The sequence below is a fragment of the Podarcis filfolensis genome (genome assembly GCF_964270895.1).
Source record: "Podarcis filfolensis genome assembly, chromosome: Z".
Taxonomy (NCBI): Eukaryota; Metazoa; Chordata; class Lepidosauria; order Squamata; family Lacertidae; genus Podarcis; species Podarcis filfolensis.
In genome coordinates this window covers 27319612-27333497 of record NC_139617.1, presented here as the reverse complement: position 1 = coordinate 27333497, position 13886 = coordinate 27319612, and the positions used below count along the sequence as shown (strand labels likewise).

At 43.7% G+C, this 13886-nt stretch overlaps 1 protein-coding gene across 8 annotated transcripts in view; it reads right to left on the bottom strand.

The window, feature by feature from the left end:
• ARHGEF9 (Cdc42 guanine nucleotide exchange factor 9) overlaps positions 1–13886 on the bottom strand; it is a 249611-nt gene that overhangs the window by 28312 nt on the left and 207413 nt on the right. For all 8 annotated transcript variants that reach the window (XM_083595800.1, XM_083595801.1, XM_083595805.1 and 5 more), the window contains 2 exons: positions 10311–10543; positions 5640–5769 (listed from right to left, as the gene is read on the bottom strand). In XM_083595800.1, coding sequence (XP_083451926.1) covers positions 5640–5769; positions 10311–10543 — 363 coding nt within the window. The remainder of the gene's footprint in view (positions 1–5639; positions 5770–10310; positions 10544–13886) is intronic.

The window sequence follows — 13886 nt, the reverse complement described above, 5'->3', positions numbered from 1 at the left end:
ATACTGCAGAAGACTGGCCCAGACCAGGCTGTAGCTTTAGGAATTGAATGATGTTATCACTACACTGTGACAACTAAGGAAAACCTAGTGGGACGACAGGGGACAACTGTGTATATCCCTGAATTTGTGCATTTGTGTGCATTGAAAGCAGTGGGGAATTTCATATTTGCATTTCAACTACCAAAATCTTTTCTATGAGGCAATTGGAGCATAATAAACTAAGAGCATAAGAAGAACCTGTTGGACCAGGCTAATGGCTCATCTAGTCCATTATTCTGTCCTCATAGTGGCCAACCAGATGCCTGCAGGAAACCTGAAAGCAGGACCCGAGCACAAGAGCATTCTCCCCTCCTGTGGCTTCTAGCAACTGGTATTCAGAAGCACTACTACCTCCAAGCGACGGTGCTGCAGATGACACTCAAAATGCTGCAAATGACACCCACTGCACCATTTCACCTGCAAAACTTCTCTTTAGTGGCTTTTTAGAGCTGCTTCCCCATGTTAACAATTTACACAAGGCAGGCACTGCACATAAGGTGGAGCAAGTCACCTGAGATACTGACTTCCCCTCCCCTGCCTGGTTAGAGCATTAAGTCCAACAAATGGACCATCCTGAATAGGTTCCCTGGTTCCAAGTGGTCCCCCCCCCAAGTAAACATGCTTAAGATTGTTCTGCACAGCTGATGACTACTGAGTTTTAGCTGCTCCCCGCTCCCAGTTTCCTTTCCCCTTGGTTGACTTCATAGCCATTAGTAGCTTACTCTCAATCTTGATAAGGCTAAAGGAAGATAAACTCAGAGAACAAAACCTGAGCTGGGCTGGAATTAAATGTCTGATGGCGGGGCGGGGGAGAACACCACTATCTAGCTAAACCACGGGCATTTGTGTTTTGCAAAGGCCGACCCCCAAATTTAACCTTCAAACTACAGGATTAACAGAACAACCTTGAGGGCCAAGCAGAGCTATGAATACTAATGCTGACACAAATAGGCCAACAAGCTTGCTTCTACTTCATGTTTCCAAATCCTTCCTCAGATATGCCATGGTTGTTTTAGAGCAAGGGTGGCTAACCTGCTGGTACAGGAGCCTGATTACTCCTATCCCATAAAAAAAATTCTGCCCTCTCCAGCTCCTCTGATGATAGTGGCAGCAGGAAAAAAGTGTGGGAAACCCAGCTAAAGTAGACACAGTGGGTCACAACCAAGTAGCTCCTACTCAACATTGCATGGCTGACAATTGCAAAGACCACCAGGGGCATTGGTAGAGTTGTGTGTGTCCCCCAGAAAGGGATCTCTTTCCCCTTCCCCTTTGAAGCATAAAAATGTAACAACAACAACAAGAAGTTGTTGTTACCCTGCACATCTGGCTAGGTTTCCCCAGCCACTCTGGGTGGCTCCCAACCAAATATTAAAAGCACAATAAAACATCAAACATCAAAAACTTCCTTAAACAGGGATGCCTTCAGATGTCTTCTAAAAGTCAGATAGTTGTTTATTTCCTTGACATCGGATGGGAGGGTGTTCCACAGGGAGGGCACTACTACCAAGAAGGTCCTCTGCTTGGTTCCCTGTAACCTCACTTCTTGCAGGGAGGGAACAGCCAGAAGGCCTTTGGAGCTGGACCTCAGTGTCAGGGCTGAACGATGGGGGTGGAGGTGCCAAGGCCGTTTAGGGCTTTAAAGGTCAGCACCAACACTTCAAATTCTGCTTGGAAACATACTGGGAGCCAATGTTGGTCTTTCAGGACCAGTGTTATATGGTCTCAGTGGCTGCTCCCTGTCACCAGTCTCGCTGCTGCATTCTGGATTAGTTGCAGTTTCTGGGTTACCTTCAAAGGTAGTCCCATGTAGAACGGATTGCAGTAGTCCAGGCAGGAGATAACTAGGGCATGCACCACTCTGGCAAGACAGTCCACAGGCAGGTAGGGTCTCAGCCTGCGTACCAGATGGAGACATCTGCCCTGGACACATATGCATATATATTTGCCTATGCAAATTGCATACAAACCGATACAGTGAGCCTGTGCTCCAGGTGTTTATAGAGGTTCAAAATACTTCTATTTGCCCACCTCTAAACTCTCTCTATGCTTCGAGGGAGCTGTGAGGCAGTTCATTAAATTAGGGTATGGATCAAGTTGTTAAGTCCCTTAGTGTTCCTTGTTCTCAGTTTTTTAATCACTCTGGACATACCCTTCTTTTGCCTCTGCACTCAATTCCTCTTAATTTCCTATGTTCAAGTGAATGGATGGGTTGCCTGTTCAGGAAGCAAAGGGGTTGACAGGTGCAATACAGACCTGCAAGGGTAGGCAAACAATTGCTGTTAATGCCATTGCATTATTATCCCTACAAATTAATTTCAATGCAAAGGAAACACAATGCAAAATGTGAGGGGATGTAATTAATTATGGAAAATTAGCAAAATGAATGCAAGAACAACAGTGAATGCCAATCGCTTTCATTGCATTGATCTCTGTTCTGAACAGGAGACAAATAAGTCAACCTTGGCAATTTCCAATCCCCTTTCCATTTTTGTCAGAATTCTCCCACATTCCTAACTGCACAACAGCCCTCAATTCATTTTCAAGGCATTACCCTTCAGCTTGGCCACCCTTGTGGCAAATTGATCAGTTCCTCAGGCAATTGAACATTCCTTGCAAACAAGCACCTGCTCAGCCAATTAATACAAGAAGTTTAATAGCCACAAAAGCACTACAGTACTCTCCTCTAAATGGTTGGTATGCTTGGAGTGCTTTCATCTTCAAACAGGTTACAGTTTTCTTTTTTAAAGTGACTTGTGTTTGGGCAGCCTCCCGAATGATTTGGAAAATTAATGTAAAAAAGAAAATCCCAAGGAGAGAAAATTGGCAGATAGCCACGGTTTGCTAAAAGTGAATGCCTCAAAGTAGTAATGGTGGTGGAATAAAAATAGCAATCGATCCAAGACAGAGGTCATATTATCCTTCCACCCATACATGAATATTAAGCATCTTGAGGCTGAAATGTTCCTACACTGAATTTTTTTTTTTTTTTTACAGCATGAGGATCCTTACAAATGAGTCACATGAGATCACAGGCAGGCATCAAAATACAGGGAAGTCACATCTGAGGCTATATTGCCTCCCAAGCAACTGCTTTTGAACACAAGCAATAATTCCAGGGGTAGCCAATGTTGTGCCCTCCAGATGTTGCTGGACTACAACTCAGCTGGGGATGATAGGAACTGTAGTTCAGCACCATGTTGGCTACCCCTGCAATAACCCACAATCAATCTGTTGCAAACTGGTTTAGCACTTGCGAGTTTTCTTTCCAGGTTATACTTCCACTCATCAAAGTGACTCCCAGTGAGAATCAAAAAGGCTTTTGTTGGGACTGCACTGCTTTAAAAAAAAAGAAAAAAGTAAGGCTATTGGCCCTACATCTACTACCCCATTTTTCCTACATGAAATCTGTGAGCCTGACTTCCACAAAGAGCCCTAAGAAGAGAGAGAGCAAGAGGCCTTGAAGGAGCTGCCACAGGTACCTGGAGAGAACAGAGCAGGCACAGGGGCCACTTGTACACAACCTCTTCCACTCTGGTGAGATGGCTTGTATTTCTATTTAAGTGATAGCGATAGCTGCATATATACATGCAAAGCAACCTATGCAATTTCATGAAAAGTGTGTTCTGTTCTATTCTCCTTTTGGGGTTTGTGTGTGTGATGCATTAAGTGGCCACCCTGTGTGTGTGTGTGTGTGTGTGAGAGAGAGAGAGAGAGAGAGAGAGAGAGAGAGAGATGCAGGATTCAGCTAACACACACTAGCTCTTATTTAATCAGATCGCTTTGTTGCATATTTTAAGTATCAAAGCTTATATTTTAATGGGTTTGTTTTATTGGGTGTTTATAGTCACATGCTTGTGTGGTCTGTTTTCTATACTTGAAACCTGCTAACAAGCCTATATTGGCATCAGATGGCATATAATATAAATATATAAATCATTTTACTAACCAAACTCCTCATGACCGGTTAAATCTCTCTGGTGGTCCAGCTCCACACTGTGGCAAAATAGCATTTGAGAGGTTGGGTGTGCCTCATTTTATCCTGGGACGGAACCTGCCTCCTAGCAACTCCCTTAATCCCAGCAGAAAATTTTAAGGAATCTGATCATTCCTTTCATTTGCCCACACAGTTATTAAATATAATTGGCTGTGACAACCCACATAATTTCTTTACTTCACAGCTCATGGCAGCTTAAATGTGTCTGCTGAGAAATCCCCTGATGCTTTTTGTGTTGGGAGAGATTAAAGAGTTAAAATGGACTGCCAGATCTACTATGCCACAGTAACCATGGTGATAGCACGGACATTATAATAATCTTTTCTACCTGGTCATTATAACAACTGTATAACAATATGCAAGAACTGAGACCTGGTTTGCTTATTTTCTTCTTTCCTTCTGCATTGTCTCTATTAAATTGCATGCTATTTTAAATTCATTTATGTACTTATTTTAAGATGTTTATACCACCCTTTGTAATATATATCCCTGGGCAGTTTACAATACAAATTAAAAATGGTAAGTACAGTAAGACAAAAGCAAGTGTAAATGGAAAAAGCATTATAACATTTTAAAATGACTTGGTAAGCGACTGTGTAGAGAATAGCAAAGTATTTGCCTGGTGCCTTAAAGATAACAGAGAAGAAACCAGATGTGCATTTCTTTGAAGAGGGGCCTCCATAGCTAGGCACCACAGGTGAAAAAGCCTGATCCTGCTTTCACCATCCACCTTATATCTGATGGCAAGGGTACCTGGAGAAGGACCTCAGTAGAAAATTGTAGCGTGTGGGCATGTTGAAACGAGGGTAGGTACCTGGGGCCACAAGCTTTAATTTGCTTAGTACATTGGCAGAACATTAGTATGTAAGTGCAGTAAGTTAATAAACCCATCAATCAATCAATCAATCAATCAATCAATCAATCAATCAGTGTGTCAGTTTCCTAGCCATTCCTACACAGAAGTAACATTAGCAGTCAAAACAGAGTCAGTCCAAGACATTTGGCTGCCGGGGGCAAAGGATAAGATGCCCTCCCCATTTTGCATAGAGAAGTCAGCTCTATGGGGACTTCACTCTTTCTTTAGCACCGGCAATGGGACAGCATCCTCCATTGCACCCAAAGGCAGCAAGCTAGTTTAAGGGACACAGAGCAGATTGGGTGGCCTGCTTCATGCCCCTCAACATGTGTCACCTGAAAGGGCTCTCTCACTCTGCCTAATGGTAAGGCCAGCCCGGAACCCAAGGAAATGGAATATACTAACAGATATAACAAACTGGCGTTTCAAATGAGTATCCCAAGGCAGCCCCCATGCATTGCAGTAATCTAACTTTGAGGCTGCCAGAGCATGTGGACAAGCTATCTAAACTCCATCAAGAGTTGCAGCTGGAAATCAACAGGCAAAATAGTGCTTGGACCTCTCAAGGTAAGCCCTAAGAGTCTTTCGGTGAGAACATCACAGGCTGCGTTTGTCACAGAGAACCTCCGACAAATGCAACCTCCCAGGTAAAAGTGCAATAACTGTTTGCCCAGAACGTAAGACACTGGATCTGATCTGGAGCATCACACTGAACGATGGAAGAAAATTACTGTTCCATGTGCAACATACCTCCCAGTCCAGAACTGAGGCCTGCCACTGAGCAATCTTGTCAATGTTTTCCAGTCTCCTTTTCCTCTCGTTTATCTGCTGAGTCACATTCCGCATAACGGCAAGAGCTGCAGCCACATACCTGTAATCACTATGCAGAAGAAGGGGGGGGGGGGGAGAGAGAAACCAGCCTGAGAAATGCAAATGGAAATTTTAGAAAGATACTCACTGGTAAGCTGCCTTAGACCAGGCCGGGGCATTTGTTCATCATAGAATCCGAGAGTTGGAAGGGACACCATAAGTCTACTCTGCCAGGCAGTGACCCTCTAGGGTCTTAGGAAGGGGTCACCCCCAATATCTCCTACCCAATTCTTTCAACTGTATTGAAACTGGGACCTCCTGTATGCAAAATATGTGCTATTACAAAGAGCCATGGACTCTTCCCCCATCCACTTTAGGCTGCCTTCGCTTGCTCATTCCACACAGGCAGTTACTCCCTGGCTCCAAGCAGAATTTTCTACCCAGCTGTGGTCTCATTATTCATTAGAATATCAAATCCAGAGCTCCATGGCTGGAGCCAGCAGAGAATACACAGTGCGTAAGTGGCCTTGCAGCCCCTGAAGACAGAAGAACGGAGGCCAGTCAGTTCAACTGTGCTGTAAGAGGTTTTTTGTGGCCACAGAGTGATTCAAGGAGTGCCATATGGCATCCTTCTCTGCCCTTTTAGCCCAGGCAGTGTTGGCTCTCACTGTTGATGGCCTGTGAGCTCTCTATGCAAATCAGAGGGGGATTTTTCTGCTTTCTGGATGTGTGTGTGTGTGTGTGTGTGTGTGTGCATGCACATGTGCGTCAGGACACAGAAAGAAAATAGCCTCCTGCCAGGGCCAGCAAGGACAATGAGCAGTCTTTTGAAAAAGTGATGTTGGAATCAATGCTATTGATTTCTGCCTTATGCTTTACTTTCCATTCCAAGAAACCTTAATGTTCATCACAATTGGAGAGCCAGACAGGGCCAGCTGCCATCTCAGTGTCATCATAAATTTATGATTAACTCGGGACTTACTATTGACTGCTGACTAATGAGAAAAATGAAGAAGCCTGCTGAGCATATTTGCGTCCTGGCTGAGGCTGCACAGCTGCGCTGACTGGAGACAACAGGAGGTGTAGTGCAAAATATCTGGAGGGCACCAGGTTGGTGAAGGGGCTCTGCAGAGTCAGTTTCCTTGTTGAGCAAGAGGACTGGAGGTGTACAGCTGTGGTGCTGAAGTATAGCCCTTTCCCCACTAGGGATGAGCATATAAGTATATTCCCAGTTCATTTTGGATGTCTTCGTTCATAAATCCACCCTGTCCCATTTCTGCTTCAATTTGCAAATTGGCTTTTACACCACACAAAGCTTCACATTGTTTAGTGTGTGTGTGTGTTTTACAAAATTACGTATTTTATATGTGCCATGAGTTCCATGGGGATGTCATGGAGCAGATGGCCAAATCCTGAGGAGGAATGGGGAGAATTTTCAGAGATATGCAAAACCCAATGAATAGCTGGATCTGCACATGGATGCAAGAGGCATAGATCAGGTTGGTTTGTATCAAAGTCAGCCTGAATTCTTCAAGCACCTTTATCTCTGAGCCCCTCATCACTTGACACCATATGGCAGCATTTCCATCAGAATCTAAAATGAGGGTACTGGCAGAATTAATCTGTCAATTTTGGTTTTCTCTCTTATTTTTCCAAGTTCAGTTCTTATCCAGAAAAGGGTTTTAAAAAAAAAGTCATGATGAAAATTCATCAGTATTTTAGTGCGAATTTCTCCTTATATGCATAGTTTTGTAAACAAAATATAGGCATATCCCCCTGATATGTGTGATACATGCATATTTGCACACATTTCTTGACTGGAGAACAGCACGGCAAAAGTCGGAAAAGTGCAGCTTTTGAAAGGCAACCATGTATATGTTTTCATTTGTTTTGGAACGGGTGAATATTAGGGAGTTTGTCTTTAAATTCAAACGGAACCCATTTTCTCTTCTATCCTCACTAGCAGCATCCTCAGTGCATCTTGACACCTGCCCTGTGCAGAATGTTCCCATGTATTCAGCTTTAAAATGAGTTGCTCATTTTAGCACAGAGTTTACTCTGGCCTCCTACAAGCACCTGGTGTGTTCCCACTCGTCATTATGTCAGATAAAAAGTACGCCAGTTCCTGCTATTTATTTATGGTTTTGTTGCAGCCACCCATGCTGCTTTTGCATGTGGAAGAATGTGTTTGTTCAGTGGAGCTGAGGAGATGTGTAAGATGGCAACTGGACAGACACTCAGTTCTGAGCACAGTCAGGCTCAGATCCCTGTGGCTGGAGAGGCTGCAGGTTGCAGAGGAGAAAAGCAAAACTAGAGACTGAGGCCAATGGCAGAAGCCAGGGCCAAATGTTTGATGGATGTGAAGTACAACTAAGCAGAAAAGAGACTGGCAGGCTGAAGGCAAAAACCAACAGGAGGAAGTTGCAGGTGGCATCTGGCTGGGCAGAAAAGCATCCTAGTGGCTTCACTCAGTGATAGACAGCCCAAGCTGAGGCCACATGCACACCATACATTTAAAGCACACAGGATTCCCTCAAAGAATCCTGGGAACTGCCCACCGTTGTTGTAGCTCTGTGAGCAGCAAACTCTACTTCCCATGATTCTTTGGGGGAAGTCATGTGCTTTAAATGGCATGAATCCAGCTTGAGAGTGTGGTAGGCTTTGTAGCTATACAGCAGGGGTGGCTAACACTCTCCGAGTGTTGTGGAACATCAGCTCCCATTATCCCTACACAGCTAGTGTCAAGACAAATGCCCTCAGTCTTTGTGTGCCACTATGTGGGCAAATGCCTCTGTGCCACATGCTCACAGATCCGCTGATCAGCCAAATCAGTTGGTACCAAACTGTGCATACCTATAGTATGCAGCAGGGAACCTCAGAATCAAAAGCCAAATATGCCCCTCCAGGCCTCTCTATCCGGCCCTCAGTACAGTCGTACCTTGGATCCCAAACGCTTTGGTATTTGAATGTTTTGGCTCCCGAAAGCCGCAAACACAGAAGTGAGTGTTCCAGTTTGCAAATGATCTTTGGAACCCAAATGTCCAGTGCAGTTTCTGCAGCTTCCGAATGTTTTGGAAGTCGAACAGACTTCGGGAACAGATTCTGTTTGACTTCCAAGGTACCACTGTATTGTACCCAAGCTGCACCCCTCCCCAGCCTCCCTTACACTCTCCTAGCTGGAATGTGTCCTTGAACCTCATGGTGCTTCTTGCTTTCGCAGATGGGGGATAGATGGTGGTGCATAGAAAACAGTCCACTGAACAAATGTATAATTTACATCCATTGCTCCACCCACTGCTGCCTCTAGCCCTGACCACCACTGGCATGTGGCCCCTGGAAGTCATTCCCAAAAGGGAATGTGGCCCTTGGGTTCAGATTCCCCACCCCTGCCTTGTGTGCTGCTGCCCTTGTTCTGCCTCACTGGCTGACATTGGAGGAGGGTTGGGGAAGGAAACGGAGCATGATGACATCACTTTTGGTATTTTTAGCTGTCAGCAGGAGAGAGAGCCAAAGGGGAGGCGATCCTGGGCTGCTGATCTCAATGGCAGCGACGGATGCTCAACGTCTAAATCCAGCCCAATTCACTCATTTTATTAGAGGTGTCATCATGACCGAGGTCCCCTCCCCACCTCCCCTCCATTCATTAATAAAATGAACATTTAGAAAGAGAGCCTGCAGCTTCAGCTGAACCAGCAAAAACACACAGATGAAAACCATCAGAGGAGAGGGAGGGAAGGCATTTGGCCAGGCCTTATACCTTAATGCCATGAAATTGCTCCTTGGCTTTAGGTGGACAGGCATCGAGTTGTTCGCAATGCTTAAGCAGGGAACATGGATGAGGCTCTCTGCCAGCCCATCCTATGCTAATTGGGGTTTCAATAACCAGAAATCTGGCTTCCAATTCAATGCCTTAGACAGCATCTTGTACAGTAAATGTGCATGGCTTGAAGAACAAAGCATTGTTGCTATTTATTTCAATTAGCTAATTGAAATAAATGGCATTAAAAGTCTTGTTTGCCTAGATGGACACCAGAAAGGACCGTCTGGTATGGTCCTTGCTCTACAAACCTTTCATTATGGGAGACACAGAGATGTCCCTGAGCTTATTTAAACAGCTACCTGATGCTGTTGGTTCAGATCAGGGACGGGGAACCTGTCTGGCCAGGTGGGCTGGATTGTTGTCTGTCCCCACCCCTTATGTTTCTCATATGCAGACTATGAGTGCAGTTGCTTATTCTAGTCAAAATAGCAGCATCCATGCACGATCATGCATTATAAGGAAGCTTTGGAGGATCCCAAGGTTTGCAGGAATAATAGTAATATAATGACAACAGCAACTCCCATCTTCCCTGATCAGTGGCCATCCTGGGGCTAATGGGTGTTATAGCAGTTGTACTATCTTCCTCAAAAGCTTAGGGCAAATCAAATTAACTATTTCTAAAATCATTTAAACTCCTTTGGGAGGACTTCCAAAAGATGCTCAGCCTAAGGAACTTGTCAAATCTCTGAAGTTCCATGGGTGATGGGCAGGCAGGGGCTGAGAGCAACTCCTGTTGCCCTCCTTCTACCAGATCCCTATTTTAAAGAATCCAAACCCAAACACCAGTGTACCTGTGGTCCTGTGCAGTGTACTTCAGCAGCTCTGCCAGCTGCAGTGGGTATTTGCAGATCTTCTGCACAGGTGTCAGAAGGAAACCATCAATGGCAATGTCAATCATCTGCTGCAAGAGGCGGCATGCTTCAAAGAAGTGCTGGTATCTGCCATCTTTCATTAGTTTGGATAGCTCCATGCACGCATCCAAGTGATTGTTGCAGTACTCTGAGTAGATCCAGAAGCCATCTTGCTGCAAGGGGTGGGAGCAGGAAATTGCAGGGGGGGAGGGGAGGAAACAAAGAAGTGTATGAGAAACATCACAAACCATCAGCTACTCACCTAGAGATGGACCAATCAGTTTATTTTCAGTCTATCTCAGTTTTGCATGCATTCATTCACAAGTCCATTCTGTCTTGCTGCTGCATCAATCCACAAAAACATTGCATTTTTTTAAAAATACATTTCTATTTGCAGAGAGCTATTATTAATTTATTGGACATATTATCCATATAGATATTCATATCTGCAATTTCATAAAAACACCAATGTGATTTATAACAATTGTATCTATACTATGGGCAAACTAAGGCCTAGGGGCTGGATATGGCCCAATCGCCTTCTCAATCCAGCCCGCGGACAGTCCAGGAATCAGTGTGTTTTTACATGAGTAGAATGTGTGCTTTTATTTAAAATGCATCTCTGGGTTATTTGTGGGGCATAGGAATTCATTCATTTTTCCCCCTTCTAAATATAGTCCAGCACCCCCACAAGGTCTGAGGGATAGTAGACCGGCCCCCTGCTGAAAAGGTTTGCTGACCCCTGATCTATACATTGTAAGAGGTATTTTACATATTAGTCATTTAATGCAAGATATGTGACTTTTGAAAACATGCAGGGTAAAAATGGCACAGCATGAAGCCAAAACAATACAGAGGGGGGGTGGGCAGGGATGTGTGAAAAATGCCCTGGGGAAAAGGTGTTTTAACACTTTCAAGCCTAGCACTGCTCCTCTGGTCTGCTTTGAGGCTCCTCTGAATCTGATTTGATGTAAAGGAGAGGAATGGGAAACCTGTGGTCCTCCAGATGTTACTAGACTACAACTCTCTTACCATCGGCCACCCTGGTAGGAGCTGATGGAACATTCAGAGCAGCTTACATGATATCCTTATCTGGGCACAAGTGCTGAAATTCCTGAGTATGCCATTCCTGAAATTCCATCATCCTTACTACACAAGCTCTAAATTCTGGCTTATTTGTATTTGTATTCTATTTTCCTTCAACAAGGTCAAGGTGGCGTGCATGTTTCTTCTCCTGCCTGTTTTATCCTCACAAAATTCACGTAAGGTAGATTAGCCTAAGAGACAGTGACAAGCCCAAGGCCATTAAGTGGGCTTCGTAGCTGAGTGGGGATTTGAACTTTGGCCTCCAATATTCAATGCCAGGGCTAATTTTTGTAAAACCTTCTTGACCTAGGAGAATGTATACTATACTTCACAGATTTCTCCCTCCTCTGTGGAAAATGGGCAGAGCTGTCAGTTTTGGCTTCTTCTAGTTGTTTTTACAACCTAAATGTGAGTTCTCCATATTTCTGCACCAGTTTGTGATTTCCTTTTCAAAAGCCCTCTTGAAAATTCATCAGCAGTTCTCAAATTTTTGCAAGTAATTTTCCCTGATGCATTTTTGAATGATATTGCATCCTAAGAAATGCATCCTTATGCACAGTTAGCCCTAATCTTTGTGCAAACTTAGCCTTAGCATTTTTGTACACACCTTTTAGCTGGAGAATTGCATTACAATATTCAATGAATTTTGGAAGAATAGTCATGTTGCTGTTTGCGTGTGAATTAGGTATGCAGTAAAATGCTAAACCAAACCAAATTTCTCCTCCATCCCCCTCCCCTCAGCTTCCTTTTTTACGTGGTTCTGCCAACAAGGTTTCCTTACCCTCTTCTATTGGAAACCGACAGCTGAAGTTAAACTTTCTGACCTTTGTGGCAAGACCTCTGCTTGGAGCAAAGCCATCACATCCACAGATGGATTTTGACAGTTTCCAGTTCTGCTTATTTCCTCTGCATGTTTTATAGCATGGACCTCTGCGATCTATTTTGTTTTGCGTGTGTGCTTTTTTACTAGAATTTTGATGTCTATCAACTGGAGCCAAGTGCAAATGGTAGTTCAGGTGGTTGAGCACGCCGTAAAAATTAAGGAACAGGGTGCCTCTGAGCACATGCTTTGAGTATAAACGTGATCAGTATCAGAACCAAGTTCACAAACCCTTTCATACAAAAACTCACTCCTAGTTTTCCCTCGATTATCTTTTCCAGCCACCTAATATGACGACAGCAGAGAGATAAATGTTTTGGGCTGTTGTTTTTGTTAGAAAACTGGCAATCAGAGACCTACTAGTATATCCTAATCTACCTTCTGCTCACCCCTGTTCAGAAGCCTGCTTGCCAATAATAGCCTGAGCTTGAAAAGCAGAGAAAAGTGCTGCTATTACAACCTCATCCCTTTTTAAACAACAACAACAATGAAACTACAGGAATGGGAAATCTATGGCACTCAGAGAGAAGCTGCTGTGAATGGTTTTAATTGTGCCCTGTTGTAATTTCATTAGCATTTACAGTGTGGTTCTCTAATAGCATCTGAAGTGTTGCCGGTGTGAAATATAGCCCAGCCAAGCCATAACTTAAAGTAATATATTTATGCATAAAAGGATCCAGCATCCTAGATAGCTGTATCCGCTTACATAAGTGCCAAGATAGTGCTTTATTTCCCCCTCAAGGAAAAGCTCAAAAAGCAAGGCTGCATGATTTTCTTGACATTTCCTGACGTATTTACAACACTGGCCATTTCGTCAGCTCCCATAACAGTGGAGCTTATGTAACAAGGGAGGACGGGCTTGGTGGGATCTCTGAGAGTGAACGCTGTCGGTTTAAGCATCCTACTCATTGTATATGTTTATGTACCAACTGGGAAAAGTCAGTGTGGTACAGTGAGTGTTGAACTAAGATCATCAAACCAAAAAAGGGGGGGAAAAGAAAGATTTTAATCTCTTCTCAGCTGTGAGGTTCCCTGAGTCACTTTGGGACATTCATTATCTCTCAAGATCACCTATCTCACAGGATGGTTGTGAGGATGAAATATGGGAACAGGAAAACAACCAAGAGTATTGTGGAACTTTAGACAAATGTACAGCGGCATCCGCTTTTGAGGACTACAATTTAGTTCATCAAATGCTTGGAGCATTATCCTGAATTACAGATATATATTATATGCACATGGCTGGGAGAAAGGGAGACTTATGAACAGTGGGGCCAGAGGGGAATTAAGTGGAGAAAGTCGAGAAAGTAATACCTGCATTATTAACAGTGGTCATTCACACAATTTGGTGATATAACACACACACATTGATAAGCTAACTAACGCGTGTAGTGTGATTTTAAAAATGAAATGAAAACCTTTGTCCCAACTCAAGCCACATATGGAATAATTTAATTACTTGATTAATTATAACTCAGCCATTTCAAATTACACTCCCCTTTGTTCAAAAATGGTCATTGCAAGTTGTTGTTGTTATTAATTAAATTTAT